Source organism: Crinia signifera, chromosome 12, assembly GCF_055691185.1.
Source record: "Crinia signifera chromosome 12, ASM5569118v1, whole genome shotgun sequence".
Lineage (NCBI taxonomy): Eukaryota > Metazoa > Chordata > Amphibia > Anura > Myobatrachidae > Crinia > Crinia signifera.
Window position 1 is genome coordinate 21,318,067 of NC_139228.1, and position 24,081 is coordinate 21,342,147.

The 24,081-nt window shown below is 42.6% G+C and overlaps 1 protein-coding gene across 4 annotated transcripts in view; it reads left to right on the plus strand.

Annotated features, from left to right (window-relative positions):
* The window catches only part of TMEM260 (transmembrane protein 260), a 76,977-nt gene that overhangs the window by 36,437 nt on the left and 16,459 nt on the right, over window positions 1-24,081 (plus strand). For all 4 annotated transcript variants that reach the window (XM_083166989.1, XM_083166991.1, XM_083166988.1 and 1 more), the window contains one exon: window positions 22,086-22,263. In XM_083166989.1, the coding sequence (XP_083023115.1) occupies window positions 22,086-22,263 (178 nt within the window). The remainder of the gene's footprint in view (window positions 1-22,085; window positions 22,264-24,081) is intronic.

A 24,081-nucleotide genomic window follows, 5' to 3' on the forward strand; every position in this document is an offset into this window, starting at 1 on the left:
AAGGTTTTTTTTTTCCTTCTAATTACTAATATACAAATAAAATGAGAGCTTGAGGCTAGCATGGAATTTTCTATGCCGGAGCTGTTCTCAATCTGACAAACGAGGGGTTGGAAACAAAAATTAATTTACATTTTTTATTGCAGTCTTTAATTTTGTTACCACTTGAGTGAACATTTCAATAAGAGTATTCAAATGCATGGCTGAAATGTGGTAAGGAGTATGTTATTTCTGTGCGAGGCAGGCCTCTTTCTTCAAGTGAGTTTGTTCGAACATGGCTGCTGTCTTGTTAGAAGCTCCCAGAATGCCATGCAGCTGTGTTAACTGAAAGCGAGATAAGGAATGCACTTTGACCTATGACATGATACGAATAAAGTGTGTCCCAGATTCAAGATCAAAATTTGTCCCTGATTCTGCTATAACACATTACCATCGCAGTACCATTAAGGTGGATTTGTGGGTCAGGGTGCCACTAGGCACATTATTGGCTGCCACCCCCACCCAACATTGGCTGCTCCCCTACATCTCCTCTCTGTTCCCTTTATTTATGAGAGTACTAATCTTCCCCCACCTGACCACCTGCACATCTATCCGCCACCTGCTATCCCACCAACTGCAAAATGTAAAAAAGGAATTGTCTGGCCACAATGTGGCTACATCAGGCCAGCAGCATTCTGGAGTTTTGATGCTCTATAGCAGGGGTGGGGAACCTTTTTTGTGCCAAGGGCCGCTTGTATGGGGAAAAAAATCCTTCGGGGGCCATATGTAAAAATGTCTCTTACAAATTGTCTTGCGAGAACTACCGACCTATCTAGAGAATTCCCCTTTATTTGACTCCCGGCAAAGCCATCTGGTGGGTGGGAGGGCCACTCAGACGGCTACGGGGGCCGCATACGGCCCCAGGGCCTGAGGTTCCCCACCCCTGCTCTATAGCATGCTGTGCTGCCCTACCAGCAAAAGGCAACTTAATGCATGTGCCTCACTTTCTTGTGTGAGATCCCCAACAGGTACCACCTGTTCTAATCAGTTCCTATAAAGTGCTTTACATATTGACCCTGATGACTCCTCCTCTTTTCTCTATTAACCCCTTCATGACAGAGCCAGTTTGTGCCTTCATGACAGAGCCCTTTTTTTCAAATCTGACATGTCTCACTTAAGTGGGGATAACTTTTTTTTGCTTTTACTTATCCCAGTGATTTTGAGATTGTTTTCTCGTGACACATTGTACTTCAAGTTAGTGGTAAATTTGGGTCGATACAGTCTGTGTTTTTTTGTGAAAAATACCAAAATATCGTGAAAAAATGGAAAATTTAGCAATTTGCAAAATGTTAAATTTTCTGCTTGTGAGACAAATAATCATACCACTCAAAATAGTTAATAACTAACATAGACCATATGTCTACTTTATGTTTCCATCATTATTTCAACTTCCTTTTAATTTTTTTGGACACTAGGAGGCTTCAGATATGACTAGCAAATTCTCAAATTTTCAAGAAAATTTCAAACACTGATTTTTTTAGGGATCAGTTCAGTTCTGATGTGACTTTGAGGGACTTGTATGTGAGACACCCCCATAAATGATGCCATTTCAAAAACTGCACCCCTCACAGTATTCAAAACAGCATTTTGGAAGTTTGTTAACCCTTTAGGTGTTTCACAGGAATTAAAATAAAGTGTAGGTGAAATTTCAAAATTTCTTTTTTTTTGCAGAGTTTCAATTTTAATACATTTTTCTAACGAATACAGTAGATTTTACTAGAGAAATGTGACTAAAAATTGATTCCCCCAATTCTTTTGTTTTCAAAAATATCCTATATGTGGCCCTAGTGTGCACTTTGACCAAACCACAGGCTTCATAATAGAAGGAGCACCTACTTGATTTTGGAGCCTCCTTTTTATGAGATTTTTTTTTAGGCACCATGTAGGTTTCTAGGCACCATAAGTGCTAAAAGTTAGGAACCTCCCCCACAAGTCACCCCATTTTGCAATCTACACCCCTCAGGGAATTCATCTAGGGGTAGAGTGTACATTTCAAACCCCCAGGGGTTTCACCAATTTTGGTACAACTGGGATGTGAAAATGGAAAATTACATTTTTTTACACAAACATGCAGTTCTGGCTCAAAATTTTTCATTTTCACAAGGTATGAAAAAGAAAAAGCACCCCAAAATCTGTGCCCCAATTTCTCCCGAGTACGGCAATGCCTCACATGTGACCAAAAAATACCAGTTGGGTGCATGGCAGGACTCAGAAGGGAAGGAGTGTTTTTTGGATTTTGCAGCACAGATTTTGGTGGAATGAATGGTGGGTGCTATGTTGCACCAATACAGTGGAACCCCCCCACAAGTCACCCCATTTAGCAAAGTACACCCCTCAGGGAATTCATCTAGGGGTATAGTGTACATTTCAAACCCCCAGGGGTTTCACCAATTTTGGTACAACTGGGCTGTGAAAATGAAAAATTACATTTTTTTACACAAACATGCACTTCTGGCTCAAGATTTTTCATTTTCACAAGGAATGAAGGAGACAAAGCACCCCAAAGTCTGTGCCCCAATTTCTCCCGAGTATGGCAATGCCTCACATGTGACCAAAAAATACCAGTTGGGCGCATGGCAGGACTCAGAAGGGAAGGAGTGATTTTTGGATTTTGCAGCTCAGATTCTGGTGGAATTTTGGTGGGTGCTATGTCGCATTAGCAAGACCCCCCAAGCACCAATACAGTGGAACCCCCCCACAAGTCACCCCATTTTGCAAAGTACACCCCTCAGGGAATTCATCTAGGGGTATAGTGTACATTTCAAACCCCCAGGGGTTTCACCAATTTTGGTACAACTGGGCTGTGAAAATGAAAAATTACATTTTTTTACACAAAAATGCAGTTCTGGCTCAAAATTTTTCATTTTCAGAAGGTATGAAGGAGAAAAAGCACCCCAAAATCTGTGCCCCAATTTCTCCCGAGTACGGCAATGCCTCACATGTGACCAAAAAATACCAGTTGGGTGCATGGCAGGACTCAGAAGGGAAGGAGTGTTTTTTGGATTTTGCAGCACAGATTTTGGTGGAATGAATGGTGGGTGCTATGTCGCATTAGCAAGACCCCCCAAGCACCAATACAGTGGAACCCCCCCACAAGTCACCCCATTTTGCAAAGTACACCCCTCAGGGAATTCATCTAGGGGTATAGTGTACATTTCAAACCCCCAGGGGTTTCACCAATTTTGATACAAGTGGGCAGTGAAAATGAAAAATTACATTTTTTTACACAAAAATGCAGTTCTGGCTCAAAATTTTTCATTTTCAGAAGGTATGAAGGAGAAAAAGCACCCCAAAATCTGTGCCCCAATTTCTCCCGAGTACGGCAATGCCTCACATGTGACCAAAAAATACCAGTTGGGTGCATGGCAGGACTCAGAAGGGAAGGAGTGATTTTTGGATTTTGCAGCTCAGATTCTGGTGGAATTTTGGTGGGTGCTATGTCGCATTAGCAAGACCCCCCAAGCACCAATACAGTGGAACCCCCCCACAAGTCACCCTATTTTGCAAAGTACACCCCTCAGGGAATTCATCTAGGGGTATAGTGTACATTTCAAACCCCCAGGGGTTTCACCAATTTTGATACAAGTGGGCAGTGAAAATGAAAAATTACATTTTTTTACACAAAAATGCAGTTCTGGCTCAAAATTTTTCATTTTCAGAAGGTATGAAGGAGAAAAAGCACCCCAAAATCTGTGCCCCAATTTCTCCCGAGTACGGCAATGCCTCACATGTGACCAAAAAATACCAGTTGGGTGCATGGCAGGACTCAGAAGGGAAGGAGTGTTTTTTGGATTTTGCAGCACAGATTTTGGTGGAATGAATGGTGGGTGCTATGTTGCACCAATACAGTGGAACCCCCCCACAAGTCACCCCATTTAGCAAAGTACACCCCTCAGGGAATTCATCTAGGGGTATAGTGTACATTTCAAACCCCCAGGGGTTTCACCAATTTTGGTACAACTGGGCTGTGAAAATGAAAAATTACATTTTTTTACACAAAAATGTACTTCTGGCTCAAAATTTTTCATTTTCACAAGGAATGAAGGAGACAAAGCACCCCAAAATCTGTGCCCCAATTTCTCCCGAGTACGGCAATGCCTCACATGTGACCAAAAAATACCAGTTGGGTGCATGGCAGGACTCAGAAGGGAAGGAGTGTTTTTTGGATTTTGCAGCACAGATTTTGGTGGAATGAATGGTGGGTGCTATGTCGCATTAGCAAGACCCCCCCAAGCACCAATACAGTGGAACCCCCCCACAAGTCACCCCATTTTGCAAAGTACACCCCTCAGGGAATTCATCTAGGGGTAGAGTGTACATTTCAAACCCCCAGGGGTTTCACCAATTTTGGTACAACTGGGATGTGAAAATGGAAAATTACATTTTTTTACACAAACATGCAGTTCTGGCTCAAAATTTTTCATTTTCACAAGGTATGAAAAAGAAAAAGCACCCCAAAATCTGTGCCCCAATTTCTCCCGAGTACGGCAATGCCTCACATGTGACCAAAAAATACCAGTTGGGTGCATGGCAGGACTCAGAAGGGAAGGAGTGTTTTTTGGATTTTGCAGCACAGATTTTGGTGGAATGAATGGTGGGTGCTATGTTGCACCAATACAGTGGAACCCCCCCACAAGTCACCCCATTTAGCAAAGTACACCCCTCAGGGAATTCATCTAGGGGTATAGTGTACATTTCAAACCCCCAGGGGTTTCACCAATTTTGATACAAGTGGGCAGTGAAAATGAAAAATTACATTTTTTTACACAAAAATGCAGTTCTGGCTCAAAATTTTTCATTTTCACAAGGAATGAAGGAGACAAAGCACCCCAAAGTCTGTGCCCCAATTTCTCCCGAGTACGGCAATGCCTCACATGTGACCAAAAAATACCAGTTGGGCGCATGGCAGGACTCAGAAGGGAAGGAGTGATTTTTGGATTTGGCAGCACAGATTTTGGTGGAATGAATGGTGGGTGCTATGTTGCATTACCAATACAGTGGAACCCCCCCACAAGTCACCCCATTTTGCAAACTACACCCCTCAGGGAATTCATCTAGGGGTATAGTGTACATTTCAAACCCCCAGGGGTTTCACCAATTTTGATACAAGTGGGCAGTGAAAATGAAAAATTACATTTTTTTACACAAAAATGCAGTTCTGGCTCAAAATTTTTCATTTTCACAAGGAATGAAGGAGACAAAGCACCCCAAAATATGTGCCCCAATTTCTCCCGAGGACGGCAATGCCTCACATGTGACCAAAAAATACCAGTTGGGCGCATGGCAGGACTCAGAAGGGAAGGAGTGATTTTTGGATTTGGCAGCACAGATTTTGGTGGAATGAATGGTGGGTGCTATGTTGCATTACCAATACAGTGGAACCCCCCCACAAGTCACCCCATTTTGCAAACTACACCCCTCAGGGAATTCATCTAGGGGTATAGTGTACATTTCAAACCCCCAGGGGTTTCACCAATTTTGGTACAACTGGGCTGTGAAAATGAAAAATTACATTTTTTTACACAAAAATGTACTTCTGGCTCAAAATTTTTCATTTTCACAAGGAATGAAGGAGACAAAGCACCCCAAAATCTGTGCCCCCATTTCTCCAGAGTACGGCAATGCCTCACATGTGACCAAAAAATACCAGTTGGGTGCATGGCAGGACTCAGAAGGGAAGGAGTGATTTTTGGATTTTGCAGCTCAGATTCTGGTGGAATGAATGGTGGGTGCTATGTGGCATTAGCAAGACCCCCGATGCACGGTGAAATGATGAACCTAATAATCCATCGATGTGTGGTATATTTTGAAACACTCCTTTATACATAGGCCGGGTTTGTCGGGGCAAGTTTCACAGTGGAAAATAGTTTCCTTTCTTATTCCCTTTTTATAGCAAACTTTGCACCTTTTTTGTGTCCTGCCCTTTCTTGCAGTGGAGGGGATTTCGTTGGGAAAATGCTGCCCTGGTACAATACGGGGCCCAGTACTAGAAGTACTGGGGCCCTCTGCCTGCTGGTTCCCAAATATTAGGCCCTTTATGACTTCCTCTTGAAAGTGCATAAATGTCCCCCTCTGGCCGGTAGAACGGAATAGCACGTAAGCGTTATACAGTGCCATCTGGATGATATACACGGCCAGCTTCTTGTACCAGATATTTGTTTTCCGCAGGGCACTGTACGGCTTCAGTACCTGATCTGAAAGATCCACTCCGCCCATGTACTTATTGTAATCTAGGATACAATTTGGTTTTGAGGTGTGGGTACTGGTACCTCGTACAGGGATGGAGGTGGTACTGTCTCCATGAATTGTTGTCAGTATAAGGACATCCCTCTTGTCCTTATATTTGACCAACAACATATTTTCGGTGCATATTCCCCTGCTTTCACCCCTTCTCATTACTTGGGCAATGTGCGTTTTGGGGAGGCCTCTTTGGTTCTTGCGCACAGTACCGCAAGCTGCTGTACCTCTTGAACCAAGGGCCTTAAACAGGGGGATGCTGGTGTAAAAGTTATCCACATAGAGGTGATAACCCTTATCCAGGAAGGGGTGCATTAAATCCCAGACAATTTTGCCACTAACACCTACGAGGGAGGGGGGGCATTCTGGCGGTTCAATTCTTGAATCCTTCCCTTCATATACCCTAAACTTGTGGGTGTACCCTGTGGTGCTTTCACACAGCTTATACATTTTTATGCCATACCTTGCCCTCTTACTGGGAAGGTACTGGCGGAATTTAACCCTTCCTTTAAAATGTATAAGGGACTCGTCAATACAAATAAATTTTTCAGGGATGTATAGCTCTGCAAATTTGGCACTGAAATGATCAATGACCGGCCTGACTTTGAATAGCCGGTCAAAGGTGGGATCATCTCTGGGTGGGCACTGTGCATTATCGGTGTAATGTATAAATTTATGGATTGCCTCAAAACGAGTCCGAGTCATGGCCATACGGTAAAATGGGGTGCTGTACAGAACATCTGTACTCCAATATTGCCTAATTTGTGGCTTTTTTACTATGCCCATATGAAACACCAGACCCCAAAACGTCATCATCTCTACTGCATCTACAGGGGTCCACCTAGCAAATGATGACGTGGGGTTTTGAGCAATAAACTGCTGGGCATATAAATTAGTTTGGTCCACCATTAAATTTATAAAATCATCAGAGAAAAATAATTTGAAAAAGTCAATTTCTCTGAGACCTGTGGAATCAAATTGGATTCCTGGCATGGCCAAAAACTCAGGAACCTGGGGCTCAAAATTGTCTGGTGGTGGGGTCCATACGAGATCAATTATTGGGGGGGGGGTCTCAGCTGCTCTACGGGGGCGTCTTTGAGGGGGTCCCTCATCACCAGAGGAGGAAGAGGAGCTTAAGACGAATCCTTCAAATTCCCCGCTTGCCTCACTGGCTGTGTCAGAATCAGAGGCAAGCATGGCATATGCCTCCTCCACTGAATACATTCTTCTGGATGACTGGGATGACATTTGGGAGGACATTTGGGAGGACATTTGGGATGCCATTTTTATTTTTGTGTTACTGGTAGTGAAATGTTTCAACACGTGTATAGTGTAGGGGGGGGTACAAACTTTATTTCAACCCGGGGGGTATGTAGTGTGTATGTAGTGCAGAACAAAAACAATACTTTATACAAAAAAAAAAAATGAAGGGGTTAAAAAAAAAAAAAATTGAAGGGGTTAAAAAAAAAAAAAATGAAGGGGTTAAAAAAAAAAAAAAAGGTCCTGCACCAAAAATTGAGCACAGATGTTGGTCAGTAACGTCTGTCACTGAACAGCGCTCAAAGGCAACAGGAATCTGATCAAAAAAAAAAAAAAAAAATTGATCAACCCTGTGCCGAAAAAGCTGATCAGTGATGTACGTCACTGATCGGCGCACAGTGGCCACAGGACACCCACAAAATCAGTGTGTGTAAAAAAAAAATTAAAAAAAGACCCCACAGCACTCACGAAAAAAAAAAAAAGGTGATCAGTGATGCGACACTGATTACCAGTGAGGGACAGCAGGTGCACAACCTTTGGTGCAACTGACAGTGCAACTGGCAGCAACTGACAGGTATATATATAAAAAAAAAACCTCTGCGCCCCCAAAAAGTTGCTGATCAGCACAGATATACTGATCAGCACAAAAGGGGGGGTAGCAGACACAAAATATACACTCTCTATCACTCTCTGTCACTATCTCTCTCTATCTCTCTATCTCTCACTATCTATCACTCTAGGACACTGCAGCAGCAGCACTGACAGTTATATGTATAAAAAAAAACTGCACCCCCAAAAAGGGGGGGTAGCAGACACAAAATATACACTCTCTATCACTCTCTGTCACTATCTCTCTCTATCTCTCTATCTCTCACTATCTATCACTATCTATCACTCTATGACACTGCAGCAGCAGCACTGACAGTTATATATATAAAATAAAACCCCTGCACCCCCAAAAAGGGGGGGTAGCAGACACAAATCTCTCTATCTCTCACTATCTATTACTATCTATCACTATCTCTCACTATCTATCACTATCTATCACTATGACACTGCAGCAGCAGCGACAGTTATTTATATATAAAAAACCCCTGCACCCCCAAAAAGGGGGGGTAGCAGACACAAAATATAGCTCTCTCTGTCACTATCTCTCTATCTCTCTCTATCTCTCTCTCTATCTCTCTATCTCTCTATCACACTGCAGCAGCAGCAGGAAGTCTCAGGAAGTCAGATCCAGGAAGCGTCCAGCACGCTACAAGCAGTGAGCAGGTGATCAGGTAAGGTATTTGCAAGGATCAGGTAAGTATTAGCAAGGATCAGGTCGGTATTCACGGCAGACAGGCACGGTGACCGTTCTGCACGCTATTCCAGACCGGAATGGCGTCTGCAGCGCAGTCACCGTTAGTTTAAATGTCGCGCCTTGGCTGTGATTGGTCCGTGGGTCCCACGGACCAATCACAGCCTTGGGGGCAGGTGGGGTGAGGGTGGGGTGAGGTGTCATCGTCACCGATGACCCCCTCATGCCCCCTGACGCCCGGCGGTGATTGACACCTGTGTTACCAAGCGTCTGATTCGCTGGTAACACAGGAAAACGCTGTGAATGGCTGTTCACACTGAACAGCCAATCACAGCGATCGCCGACGGGGGGGCGACATCGCAGCCCCCCCTGGGCATGCAGGGACATGTCTGCTGTCAGGGACAGCAGACATCGTCCCTCTGTCACTGCGTCTCGAGACGCAGTGACAGTTTAAAGTCATGACGTATATATACGTCATGTGTCGGGAAGTACTTCCCGGCCATGACGTATATATACGTCAAATGTCGTGAAGGGGTTAAGGACGATGCAATGGAGGTAGTTTTTCAAAGTGCTGCACAGTGCAAAACACAGCTTGCTTTACATACGTGCTACTGTTTGCAGATAAATGACATCCCCAAAGAGACCACATTTAATTTTATTAATAACATCCACGAAGATCTGCAGATGACACTTGCCTGGAGATGTCACTCCCACCTTGTGGTGTTGGATGAAATTCGGAGTGTTCCCTCCGGTTTCTTTGCCAATTTTTCTTCTTCTAACCTTCCTATGTAACTGTGATTTTGTCTGAAGCCTTCATACACCTTCTTTAAAACTTTGAGTGGTTTTGGGTATGTTCCGATTCATCCAGCTGGTATGCTCATTATGTATACACTCCTTTTCCGAGTTATAGTACTTCTGGGATTTAACTTGGCCAATTCCTGGCCGCTTTGATCAAGATCTCAGATGTATCCAGAGCCCTCAATCCTTTTGAAACTCATTTGTCCACTCGAGCACCTTCTCACTCCATGCACACATTACATATTAAGATCGTCTTCCATAAACTCCCCTCTTTAGATCTAGCATGGGAGAGCGAGACCTCCACAATGTGGTATCCATGTTTGATATGGAACCAAATCTTCCAAATCACAACTCTCTACAAGGTGTTATAAACACCCCAGTATACAACATAAAGTGGGGTATGGATCATAGAACAGATGGTGTGTAGGTGTACACCAAAAGGTTGACATGCACAAGGCTGACATTGACAAAAGGTCAACGCAAACAAAAGGTTGACTTGAGGTTTTCACATTTTATGCTGTCATTGTCGACCCCTGAGCACTGAACCCCCCAATTAGTGTAATGCATTGCTCTCGCCACTCGCTATGTTTTGGGTCATGTGCCTTGCTCTGGTATTACTGCGCTCGGCACAGGTCTTGGCGTCTTAAAGTAACCCCGCTCAATCCCTGCAACCTCTCCCCTCTGTGACTACTCTGACTATTCAGGCTATAAAATTAGCACTAGTTACAAAAAGTGCTTGATTTTTATATTCCTAGGCCAAATAAACTCCCTAAAAAGAAACAAAAATCTCAGGTGCTCAAGAAAACTATAGTGCGATCAGTGATCCATCTGCCAGCACTGGGAGGAATGCCCGCCTCCAAAAAGTTATAGAGATAGAAGTTGGGCACTAGGCATATTTTTCTTTCAAGTGGCATAATCAGAAAATAAAATACTTAGGTATTTTCCTGGCTTTTTAAACCACATACTGTATGTGAGCTAATTGGACCCAAATATCCGATTCCAGTAATCTGGATCTAAGGTTGTTGGTTTTTTTATGTGTTTTTTTTTTAATGTTATTCTGCCAAATTTATGGTGACTTTTCAACTGCATATTGCCATTTGCATTACAGACATCTGGAAGGTATGTTGCATTATGGAGAGATTGAGGCGCAATTTCCAGCAATTTTGCCAATAGCCCTGTTCTGTTTTGTACGATGACTTGAAGCCAAGGAAATACTTGGAGCCTTGGTGATTAGGAAATACATTGGAATTGCACCAGTTTTCTTAATTGAATCCTGTTACATTTTAAGGGATGATGTTTTAATGCGTCTAGTAATTAGCATATGTCTGAAATATGAAGAATGAAAAACCAGGAGTTTTTTGCATGTAATATTATTGCCCTTTTAAATCCCACAACCAGACCCTTTGCCTTAGCAAATATGCCCCTTCGGAATAATAACAATCAATGATGGAGTGATGTCACAACCATTGTAACTTGGAAAACCTGAATTGACTGATTTCTAACGATTTGTGTTCTTTTTGCAAGATCCCAGTTTGGAACTTGAAGACCATTTAGAGTAGACTTTATGGGGAAAGTTACTAAGATGGGGGTTTTATTTCACTTGGGATGTTATGGACAACCAATAAGATACGATCTATTATTTTCTAGAAGGTGCTAAATATTCTGATTGGTTGCCCATAGCAACATCCCATGTGAAAAAACTCCCATTTTAGAAAATTTCCCCCTATGTATTCATTTAACAAAGTGCATTGAGTACTATTGGAGAAAGAGAGCAATTACAATTCTTCTTCTTCTTCTTACCTGGTTATAAAATAATATATTATTATACACACATTTGGAACGTTTATTTCAGATTTTCTAAAATATTTATATTAATTTAATTGAAGTTCTTTGATTAAAAATGTCATTTCTCCTATTCTATCCCATTGGTTTCTTATTTTTATTCTTTTGTGAACTCTCTAGATCAGGCATGTCCAACGTTGGCCCTCCAGATGTTGTGAAACTAAACATCCCAGCATGCTTTGCCACAGTTTTGCTATTAGAGAATGCTAAGACTATTGCAAAGCATGCTGGGATGTGTAGTTTCAAAACATCTGGAGGGCCAACGTTGGACATGCCTGCTCTAGATATAAAACAATACATCAATAGATCCTCTCAACTGCTCGGGCAGGGTAGTGGTAAAGGAGCACAGGTTCCAGAGCTATAGGCAGTGATAGCCCCAGCACTTTATGGATCAGAGGGGAAACCACATCCAGCAGGAGACTAGCCCAAAAATATGACCAGCCTACCCACGACTGCACTAATAAAGCTTAGATTGTGTTTGTAGTATTAAATTGTCAGGAATTAACATACGGCCGATGTAATAATTTAGCATTCATTTTTGAGTGGTGTAGACCTATGATAGCATAAATTGACATACGACCACATAAATGAACCCTTGTTGAGCATCTACTCTAGGAGAATTAATAAAGACATGGGCACGGTAGTAACCGAAACCAATACCAATTTGAGATCTCACTCTTACCATTGCTGAAGTTGAGTTGGGAAAACAATTCTCAAGGGGCATGTGTCGTAGAAGAGAGAGGCTTCAAATGTGATTGAATGCCAGTATTTTCCATAACCTGACCAAACTTGCAAAATGTTGGCGATTTTGTACTTTAATATGATTTTCATTAAAATAAAAGTAAAAAAAAAAGTAATTGTTGCAGCTACAATAAAAAAAAAATATACAAAGTATTTGTAACAGAAAAGGACTCAAAGGTAGCACAAAGTGCGGTGAAATTAGATCAGACCGAACTCTGATATTTGCTGTGCTGGGTCAGCAGAACCAAAGGATTAATAGTAAAATAATGATAATATAAATATTTTTGCATTTGTTTTTGTACAAAAAATACAATGGTTTAGGAGACTGAGAACGACATCCAGTGTGACGGAAAGGCAACAGTTAGTTGCTATATATATATTTTTTTATTGTCATAGTTAATTATTTTATATATGTATGTGTACAAAACCTTTTATATTCTGATTGAGTCAGAGGAAGCCTTGTAAACTTCCCATTAAAATCCTGCTATCCGCAAGTCTTTGTTTCCAATAGGAGCTAGCGTCATTAGGATTAGCATTTACATAAACCTCCGGTATGGGTAATTAAGCCATCCCATATTAGGTTGACATGCTTTGGGTTGACCACTGAAGGTCGACAATGGGATGGTCGACAGTCAAAAGGTTAACATGATTTATATCTGTTTTTGTACCTAATGTCAATAGTCAACATTGACACCATCAAAGTGTACCGCGTCCCCTCGCATGCTTCGGGCATGGTGCCTCACTGCGCTCGGCACACTATTTTATTCTCCCACCATACAGTAGTGGATGGTAGGGCATGAAATACTGGCTGTCAGCACAAGTCAGCCTAAAAAAAACTGTGAATAACTGTGTGTCAACCTTCCAACTAGGGTGGCCAATCCCGGGATTGGATTATCCAATCCCGGGATTTTCGGGATTAGACTGCGCATGCGCAGTCTAATGCCGGGCAGCGTCTGAACACTAGCTCAGAAGCTGCCCGGCTCCCGAATCCTGACCCCTGCGTGTGGCGATGCGTAGCGTGACAGTAGAGGTCACGCTGCGCAGCCTTCTGCTGTGCACGCCCCCTTCCAGTCTCCTCCGCACGTCGCCCGCCTACCTCTGCCCGCCCGCATCCTTTCCGGTCTGCGGCCTAAGAAGGAGGTGCACGAGCCTGGAGGCACAGTGCACCTCCGAACCCACTCCCGGCCGGCCGCCCGCTAATGTAAGTAAATGTGCGGGTCGGCCGGTGTGGGGGTGGGTATGTGTGGAGCAGAACTGTATTAGGGATGCCAATCCCGAGAATCCCGGGATTGAGCATTTTTCAATCCCAGATCCCGGGATTGAAAAAATGCCCCGGGATTGGCAACCCTACTTCCAACCCTGTCAACCTTAGCCATGTCGACCTTAAGTGGTCGACCCAATGCATGTCAACACAAATAGGGTCAGTCCACCAAATTACCTTATCCCTCTCCATTAACATATTTGTTTTACACCAAAGTTACCTTAAAGTAGTGATTTCCAAACTTTATTTTTATTAGTTTGGTTTCACTGTCTATGGAATGGCCCTGAAGTCATAATTGGAACGAACTGTTCATAAAGATAATTACAGGAATTAATATTTTTTAAAAGATTTTGTATATTATTAATTGCCACATGATTTAAACTTAATATTTACAAAAAAATTTTGCATGAAATATTTTTGTTTTTCTTTGGTTTAGAATTTTAGGAACAAACCTTCTACAAATTTCTCTGCAGCCATAGCCTTATCATATACAGTAGCTAACAGGCTTTGTTGTCTCATTCTGAATATTACACCTGGGTAGCCATCGAAAGGGCATATTGGCTAGGACCCAAATCTGAGAAGTACAAGTAGTAATAGCTGAGCCCTCAAGAGGAGTCGTAGTGCCGCATTAAGCATTGAGTGGAGTGCTATAGGAGAAATTAACCTCACTCACTGCATGGCATTCAGACCTACACAATAGAGGCGTTAAGGAGAATAGCATCAGGCGGCCCACAACTATTATTGCTGTGAAGGACTGGACATGTTTTATTTGACAAATCCTAGATAAAATGTAAAATAATTCTTGCATTAGCCGTTTACTTCCCTTTTATATTCTCAAACTGTATAGTAAACAGAAATATTGTATTTGGGTTTCATTGTGAACATTATATTGGTCTTCAAATTTTTATCGGATTTTAACTTTTTAATATATGCAGTAGTTTTGGATTTAGAAAAAATGGGTCAGGGTGAAAAAAATGGCAAGTCCAGTGTGAGACTGGGCCTTGAGAAAGTCAAGCCCCATACACACGAAGGAATATTTTAAACGTTAACGCTTATTTTGGCCCTTCTTAACGATATTGTTTTATATTAACGCTTTTAGTGTGTAGTTATCGTTAACGCTTATTTTGGCCCTTCTTAACGATATTGTTTTATATTAACGCTTTTAGTGTGTAGTTATCGTTAACAATGTGCTCTCCAGAGGGTCTTTAATGAACACCCCCTTCCTGATGTTGTGCTCTCTACATGCTGCTCAATCCTGGCTGTAGGGGATATTCAATCCTGGGTCACGACTGCCGGGCTGGACCGACACGTCATAAAGGGGGCATGGCCGTGAGATACGGCTGTGGATCGGCGAGCTGTGGCAGGGAGCTCGACAATCCACGGCCATTCTCGACAGAATGGGCCCGACTGCTTCTAAAGTCGGGTCCGTTCTGCCGAGAACCCTGTTTAATGTGGTCGGGAAAGACCACATTGAATAAGGTCCCGCCGCTATTTCGGCGGGTATATCGTCAACGTCTGCATGTTCAGTAGGGGACTTGATGACATAATTGAACTGTATTGTTAACAATATCATTGACATTATCGTTTGTAAACAATATCGTCTATTGCGTATGGGGCTTGAGTTTGGGAGTTGTTAGAACGGCAACTCACCCCTTTGTCTATTAATTTGCAGAATATTTAACAAAAATATAAACATTGTGTTTACAAAATGCTCTTTCCTGCGTCTTTGTATTCTGATCATGCTTGTAGATGATGGTAAACCTTAGTACCTTTTACTATATGCCAGTCGTTTACATTGTATTCGGTATATGACTTATAAGCCTACAAATCTCAAGGGCAGTTGGAACTGTGTAATGTTCTACACTGACAAAATGGTCTGCAGAAGCAGCGAAGAGGTTTGGGATGTTCAAAATTTCAATGTTGACCTGTTCTGTAGGAACACTCTAGAAAAGAAAGCGATCCACCATTTCCTAATTTTAAAAAGCTACTGAATATTTGAATATTTAAAAATGTATTTGAAAACGACAAACCGTGGAGAAATGTGCTGCAGTTTTTTTTTCCGTTGTTCTTAACAAATTGGGCAGCGTTCCTGCTGAGCCAAAAGTTTACAGCCATTGTCCATAGTACGGACACAATTAGGAGAGGATGCGTTGATAGACATCTGCTATAACAGGAAACCAGATGGCAGTATTTATTGAATAGTTTGTCAACTACTGTTCTATGTATGCAAATTTTTTTTTTTACCCATTTTTCTTTTGTTTCCGTAGAGCTCAATTATACATAATAAGCAAAGTAGTATGTGCATTGTGTGTAAGTTTTTTTTAGCTTTGAACTTATGTGTATATTTCATAGATTGTTGGTAGTGTCATGTGGCGGATTGCTTGGAGGAATACTCAGATACTGGGCAGACTGCTGGAGGGAACACTCATATTTTATAAACCGAATAAAGTCTTCCCTTGTGATGGATGTCCACCAGGATTGAGGGGCATCGAATCCATCGACCTTAGCAAGTCTGTGCAGACTGGGTCCAGAAAAGACGGCAAACTGCACTCATTAATGTTCTACACGGTACATTCTAGATTCTTCTAGTAAAAGCAGGGCCGCCGACAGGGGGGTGCCGCAGGTACAGCTGTCCCAGGCCCCGGCCTCTGAAAGGGCCCGTGCAGCTCATTTTGCCCACGGCACCACCTCCGCCTCTCCCCAGCTAGCCAGGCAGGCACTCACACCACACAGGGCAGAGCCCAGAACACGGCGCTCTGCAGGCTGAACTGTGCATGCACGATTGAGGAGACGCTGAGGGTAAGAAGGAGGGTGATAGTGCGCCACTGCCACCGGGTGAGTAATTGGGGAGGGGGGTGCCCGAATTTAAAATCAGTCCCGGGCCCCAAAATTCCTTGCGGCAAGTAAAAGATTTGTGGAAACATACTGAATACCTTTTTTTAGAAGGAACCTTCTATTATTGAGGAATTTGCCTAGCCGTGTGGCAAATACCTGACTTAAATTAAAGATTATTATCATCATGTCTTTAGATATACAATATTTATATTGGAGACCTAGGGGTTTAATTATTAAGGGGTAAATTTACTAAGATGGACATTCTATTGAAGATTGGATGTTGCCTATAGCAACCAATCAGATTCTATCTTCTTTAAAGTGCTAAATAAATACTGTAAAAGCACTTATTTTCGCGCGGCTTTAATTTTCGCGAGCCTTCCGTAATCGCGAAAATTAAAGCCGCGCGAAATATTTCCCTCCCTAAAGGGCGCATTTATCATTCTATAGCGATCCCGGCGTGATGACAACGCCGGGCATCGCATTGCGAATTTATCATTCTGGGGGTGCAGGGACAGGGCTCCGATTGGAGCCCGTCCCTGCGAAGCCCTAACCCGGATGCCGGGGAGTTAGCGCATGCGGTTATGCGCTGACCCCCGCCGACCCCTCTGACTGCACTGCCCCGCTCGGCAGTGCGATGTGCAGCCATAGGCTACAATGGGCTATCGCCATATCAGAATGCCGATAGCCCAGGGGTGCGATGCCGGGCTGCCCGATGCTGATACATCGGGCAGCTTCGCATCCCCCATAGAAACCTATGGGGGATGCGACCGGTAGTTATTCGTGAAATTTTCCACTCGCGAAAACGCTGATTCCTTCATTATCGCGAAAATTACTACTCGCGAAATTAAGTGCTTATACAGTAGGTATAATCTGATTTGGTTGCCATGGTCAACAGCCAATCTTCAATAGAACTGCCATCTTTGTATAATTACCCCTAAAATTCCGATTTTTAAAGCATAACCCTTTAGAATGTGTTTATGCCCGATATTTAAAAGGGCAATGTTTTTACTAGCTGTGTCTTACTAGTGAAAGTTATTGCCCTTTTTAAATATTGGGCATAAACCTGCTCAGAAGTGTCTGGCTTAACAGCTCTTCTCCAAATAAACCCTCTACTCTACTACAGTACTTTTTCTAGGTTATCAAAGATGCCTATGATAAGGGGCAAAAGTTTTTTGCTTTTTATTGCTTTAAGTACAAAAAAAATACATAGCAAGATTGGATTCTAAGTTTTTAGAATTGCCTATTATGGTTTTGCTGCGAAATATCAACATAACGTCAACATGGTTATAATGTCAGTATTCATCATGTAGAGATCAATGAAATATTGACATGTTAGAAAGTGGGCCCCGTGGTCATTGACTGAGCTCCTCTAGAATTCCGCTAATTATGTTTACTCTAATAGTGTGTACACACGGTGCGATATGGCTTCCGATGTTGCCGATATAGTGAACATCGGAAGCCATATCGCATGCTGATTGTGTGCTTTTTTTTTAGGGCTTGCAAGCCCGATGCGCGCTCCTGTGTGAGCGAAAATCGGCAGCCAAATAGAGAGGGCAGGCAAGACTATATAGTGCAGATCTGCACTATATAGTCTAAATTGTACCACACTCCATGCATGCCGTGCGATGCGAGTCCCAATGCGATCTGATCGCATCGGTACTCGCATAGCACGGCATATCTACTGTGTGGACACACCTTAACTCCTTCCCCTGCAATATGACCCTCCTGTCTGTAGCCTGTCCCCAGTATCAACGGGATGCGGTCATTCGTCAGAATGCATTTAGGTCTACAGTCATTAGGTCGACCCCACTAGGTCGACTGACAGGAAGGTCGACCTGACTTAAGGTCGACATGGGCCAAGGTCGACATGACTTAAGGTCGAATTTGCATAAAGGTCGACATGAGGAAGGTCGACTGGTCATAAGGTCGACATGGGTTTTTCACTGTTTTTTGAGCCGACATGTGCCGACAGGCGGTATTTCATGCCCTACCATCCACTAGGGCGTGGTGGGAGAATAAAATAGTGTGCCGAGCGCAGCGAGGCACCGTGCCCGAAGCATAGCGAGCGAAGCGAGCGATGCGAGGGTCCGATTCTCATTGCCAACTGTGTCCATGTCGACTGTGTCGACATTCGGATCAAAAAACAGTGAAAAACCCATGTCGACCTTATGACCAGTCGACCTTCCTCATGTCGACCTTTATGCAAATTCGACCTTAAGTCATGTCGACCTTGGCCCATGTCGACCTTAAGTCAGGTCGACCTTCCTGCCAGTCGACCTAGTGGGGTCGACCTAATGACTGTAGACCTAGAATCATTCTGACGAATGATCCCAACCCGTATCAACATTGTCGGATGCCTGCCAACATGTTAATCAACATAACTGGGCATTGTGGCGTCAACATTGCTAATGCTAACATTTTAATTGTCAATGTGTAGACTACATCTTGCATATTTTATGTCACTTAATAGATTTCCAAATTTTTTGAATTAATGCAGCCCCAATGTTTACAATGTACATGATATAGCTAGTAGAGTCCTACCGTAGTGCGCACTATCCCTTAAAACATAACTTGGGAATTAAGATGAATACAGGTGTTAACCAGGCCCACTAATAAACATTCTAGTATCTTGGGACCTGATGGAGTTGGGTGAACTTGGGATACATTGGTTGTAAAAGACTTACAGCACATATTCATCTATCATGGTATAATATCCAGGTGCGTCTTGTTATCCTTTGCATATTTTGGCGATTGGGGTAAAACCTCCAAGGATTCCTCGTCCAAACAGAGAATATCATCCTGTGATTCCACACAGCAGTTAGTTTTTTTTTTTTTCCAGAGCTGAGCGCTGTTGTGCGAATTTGTAATCTGTTCAATTATCAAATTACTTTGTGCGCGTACAGGTCATAAATCGCATGAACAAGCCAAAATTGCAACAAAAAATCTACTCCAATCCCCTTGCGATTTGACTTATAGGAAGCCAGCGTTTTTACTATGAGTTTCCGAAAAACGCAGGCATGCCCAGGCATTTGAAATCTTTTATGTCGGTGCCGGCCTCGATCAGCCTGAAGAGCTACTCACATTTGCACAGACTAGAAAAAGCATTTAATGGTTCAGGAATTGCGTATGAATTTTTCGGGTGAATAGCGATATTTTTGCAATTCACTCACAGATTTGCACAGGGCGGGTTTTCTTTCTGTCTCGGCACCTTCTGTCTACTCGCAGTCATCTTCAACTTTGCAGATGAGCGATCAGGTCTGAATCAGGCCCTTAGTCAGTTATACTTGTAAAGAAGATGGAATAGTCCAATGATGTTGCCACCAAAAAAGAAAGAATGCTGCATGTGATAATATCAAGATAATGCGATAATTGTTAATGTAATGTATGCTTTTTTTTATGTGCAAAATTTAAAAATAAAGAAAAGTGAATTAAAAAAAAAAAAAAAAGAAAACCAAATGTAACCATGACTGTCTGTAGAGCAGTGGTTCCCAAATATGGTCCTCAAGACGCCCCCAACAGTCCAGGTTAAAGAGATATCCCTGCTTGTGCACAGATGGTATAATCAACGTGACTGAGGTACTAGTTAAGTCCCCTGTGTCTAAGCATGGCTATCCTAAAAATCTGGACTGTTGGGGTACCTTGAAGACTGCGTTTGGTAACCACTACTGTAGAGTGAGAATATAGATTTTAGTGGGGCAAAAATACAAGGGTTGATCAATAATTACCTGTGTTTGAAGACAGGTGGCATTGCTAAGTAAAGTTGTTATTACTATCGTGTACTACCATCTTTCAAACAACGCCATACCAAATTTCAGTTTGATCCATAGTTCATTTTTTCCACCACGACAATGCACCAGCTCCCATATACAGAATTGTTGCGGCCAAATTACATGAATCCGCTATGAATTGTTGCCGCATCCACCGTACTCACCCGACTTGGCTCCCTGCGACTTCTTTCTGTTCCCTAACCTGAAAACGTGGCTGGCAGGAAAAAAATTCAAATCAAACGAGGAGGTCATCGTCGAGACAGAAGCCTACATGAGTTTGACCAATCATATTTTTGAGAGGGTTTAAAGAAAGGGCAGGGACGTTGCTAAAAAATGCATTGTCCTGAAAGGAGATTATATTGAAAAATAAATAAAAAAAATGTCACAAATTTTCGTCTTCATTCTTAACACTTACTTACTTATTGATCCACCCTTTTATATACCATTTCCTATACTGGGGGAAAAAAATAATTTTGATGTAATTTGCTGAAGGAAAGCCACACACCTAGCAGTTAGAACCTAACCCAAGTAGGAAAAAGATTACCAATAGTGACCATTGACTAGACTAACGAGCCTAGAGTACGTGAAACGCCATGCTTGAGAAATGGTTTTTAAACTCTCTAGTACTGCTTTTACAATGCCTGAAATAACCTGACTTTTTGCTTGGTTTCCATGCAGTGCAAATGTAACCAGTTGAAATATGCCAGGTCGAGAGAACCCGCAAAGTGCTTAGGGTTGAACACTGATTCAACCCGACTCACGGTGAAGAGTAAACTGGTAACCTGGGTCAATCCGACCCAGACCTGCTCACTGCAATGAAATAGCCAGCGATGCGAGATAATCTCACAGAGCCAGCTCCAGACCCGAGAAGTTACACAAACCACAATTGGCAGGCCAGATCTACAGTTACTGGAGCTGTTTTAGGTTTTCAAACTAAACCAGTCTCTTACATTTCATTCACTGTAAGGGGAGTTCAGTTCACCCTGGTAAATTACCACAAATAATTGATCCCTGGGGTGTTTTGGCAGTCACATTTGCGAACACACGTGGATCCGGGAAATTCTCACACAATGGTGAGTACAAGACTGAAAGTAAGTAGATGAAAGTGAAGCTATTAAGTCAACTGTTCCCAAACAGACAAGGTTTTAAAGAGCTACATTCTAAAGCACAGGTGACTTGATTAGTACCTCAGTCAGTTTGCTCATACCTCTCAACATTCTTTCCCCAGAAAAAGAGACTCTCATGTGGGCCTTTGGTGTGCGCTCCCGAATAGAGGATGTGACCATGTATAAAAGGGGCGTGGTTTTACGGGAATACCTTGATCGCGAGCCACAATCCCGTTTTCATCACTTTGGGGGGTATTCCCAGCACTCTGAGCTGCTGGCATGGCTCGTTGACACTGCCGGTCCCGGTTGGGATGTGGGACAGTCCCCAAAAAATGGGACGGTCCAGCAAAAATCGTGAGGTTTGCCTATATATTGATTTGTATACTAGGTTCAGCTGTTGTAGCTGCACCATGCATGCTGGCAGTGGTTGTTCCACAAGGACTGGAAGCCCACTTGTGCCCTAAAACCGCTGTGTAATATCCTATCTAGTACAGGACAAAGGAAATCCTTTCTCTGATGCTTCTTTTTACCATTTGACATTGAATCTGCTTGTTCCCCATACATTCCAATCTGTTGTTCTCCTTATTTCTGCACTACAGTCTTGCTGTGGCTGCTACTCTTGTTCTCTTGTTCACCCCGACAATGGTCTTGAAAGATTAAAATTTCCTATTGTACCTTAAGGGCAATGCCACGGGTGCTAGGACGTTACACAGAGGATCTTTCAATTATTATGCACTGGTTTCTTTTTTAATTAATTAATATCGTCATGATATTGTGGAAATATTACATAGCAAACCAATGGCTCTCGGTAGCGCAGAATGATTGTAGCTATAATATAAAATGCATAACAAACAGGGTTTTTTTTGTAGCAAAAGCAGATTTCCTGTTATCTATCTTTGCAGGCTCTCTGGCTGTCATACGGCAGGAATCCTTGCTGCAGGGTTGTATTCATTCTCCCGTCTCACATGGCAGTGGTCCATTGCAGCAGAGGTTTTCAGCCTAAACAATCTGTTTGTGGTGATTCTTGTGGCGCTTACTGTGGAGTTTGGGAAGGCACAAACTGCAAGCGACAGATCAAAGGTAACATTTGTTTTATTGGACAAATAATACAATGCCAGGTGGAATTGAATCATTGAGTCGCTGCTTTTCACAGAACATCACAGATCGGAACCGGGCACAACGTCCTTAATTGTTTACTTGATACAAAAGATACAATAAAATGTACAACGTAGAAAACCTTCATTCATCCTTAATTTATGGTCATTGCACATCTGTCATTTCATTGCCAGCTTATGTGCTTTGCAAGCATGGAATTTTGATGTGTAGATGTTTGGTTAATAACCATAACATTGTTTAATATGACACCCCTTTCACACTGTCGCTTCAACATTGGTTTTTGCCCGGTTGACCTGGGTCACTGCTTATTCCCCGAAAAAAATAACTCAGGTCCAGGAATCCAACACTGGTAGCTTTGAGGGTTGGACGCGGGAAGGGCTCTAGTTAAGGGACTGTGTGGACCAGTAACCACGTACAGAATTGGAAGAGACATATTTCTCTGCTTTCTGCTAGCTTGGCACCACTGGGGGGTGTGATCTGGCATGAAGGGGTGAGTCAGAAGTAATTAATGCAGCACAGGGGGGTACGGCAACACAATCTTATCGTGGCTCCGCCACAATGTCGAGATTACTGCCACAGTTGTTCCAAATCCTTGGTCGGACCTATCATTTTGGTGTGAACGAGGTATTACTAAATATATATATATTTACTCTTTAAATAAGGGTGCAGCTAGATACATGGTCATGGCCTGTTAGGCTGGATACACATAAGAATAACTATATCACCATTCATAGTTCCATCTTTCATTAAATCTTTAATGTGTACAGGCAATCTGGGATGGTCCGGAACGAAGGGATATCACTCCGACCTTCGGCCTAATGCAAGGGTTTTCCAGGCCACCTGTGGATCTGTAGAATGTGTCCATTAGGAAAGAATGTAGCACATGTTTTAAAGAGTGACTGTTCGCATTGACTGCACCTGTGCTCTAACTAGATGGCCTGGAAAATGTGACCTGTTTGTAGATGTCGAGGGCTGGTTTGGCCAACCCTGTCCTAATGGGGTGCCTTGATCTAGTACTTCTCAAATCCAATCCTCTAACAGCATGTATTCCATATGTCCATGCTGGAACATGGGTGCATTCATTACTTGATATATTTTAAAAGAACCACTGGTGGTTTCAATCATTTCACATGTGACTCTGTGAGGAGACCTGAAAAACATAAACTGTTAGCATGCCCCAAGGACTGGGTTTGAGAGGTACTGTACTAAATTATACAGTAGGAGTCAGTTTGATCCTGTAAATGAACTGCGAGACTGTGTGGCCGCGGCCCGTCACTTCCGGCGTAAGTGATGAAGTCTCAGATGCAGCGGCACCAACGGTCACTGGCGGGCGACATGGAGGAGGAAAGTCAATTGGTAAGCCTATACATTACTTTTCACTTACTCCCCACAGCATGGATATATACATCGTTGGTCAACGTTTCGGCTCTTTTCTGAGCCTTTATCAAGACTTATTGACAGCCATATGGATACACATCAAGTGTCAAATCACCTATAACAATACATACAAAAAATATATGTGCATCAGTCCAAAGAGTTGCACAAGACATAATTCAGATAACAATGCATCACTTATACATATACAAGACTAACGTAGTAGCCATTGTCAATTTCCATTATCACATGAGATGCAAACTACTCATGCACCAAGTGCAAACATGCGCCTATAAAAAGTGCTAAAGTTCTTTTTTTAAACAAGAGAAGAAAGCAGCCATCAATTACTTCAAGGTGTATGATAGTTACCAGAGTCGGGTGGACGACATCTTAAGCCTCCTAGATTTT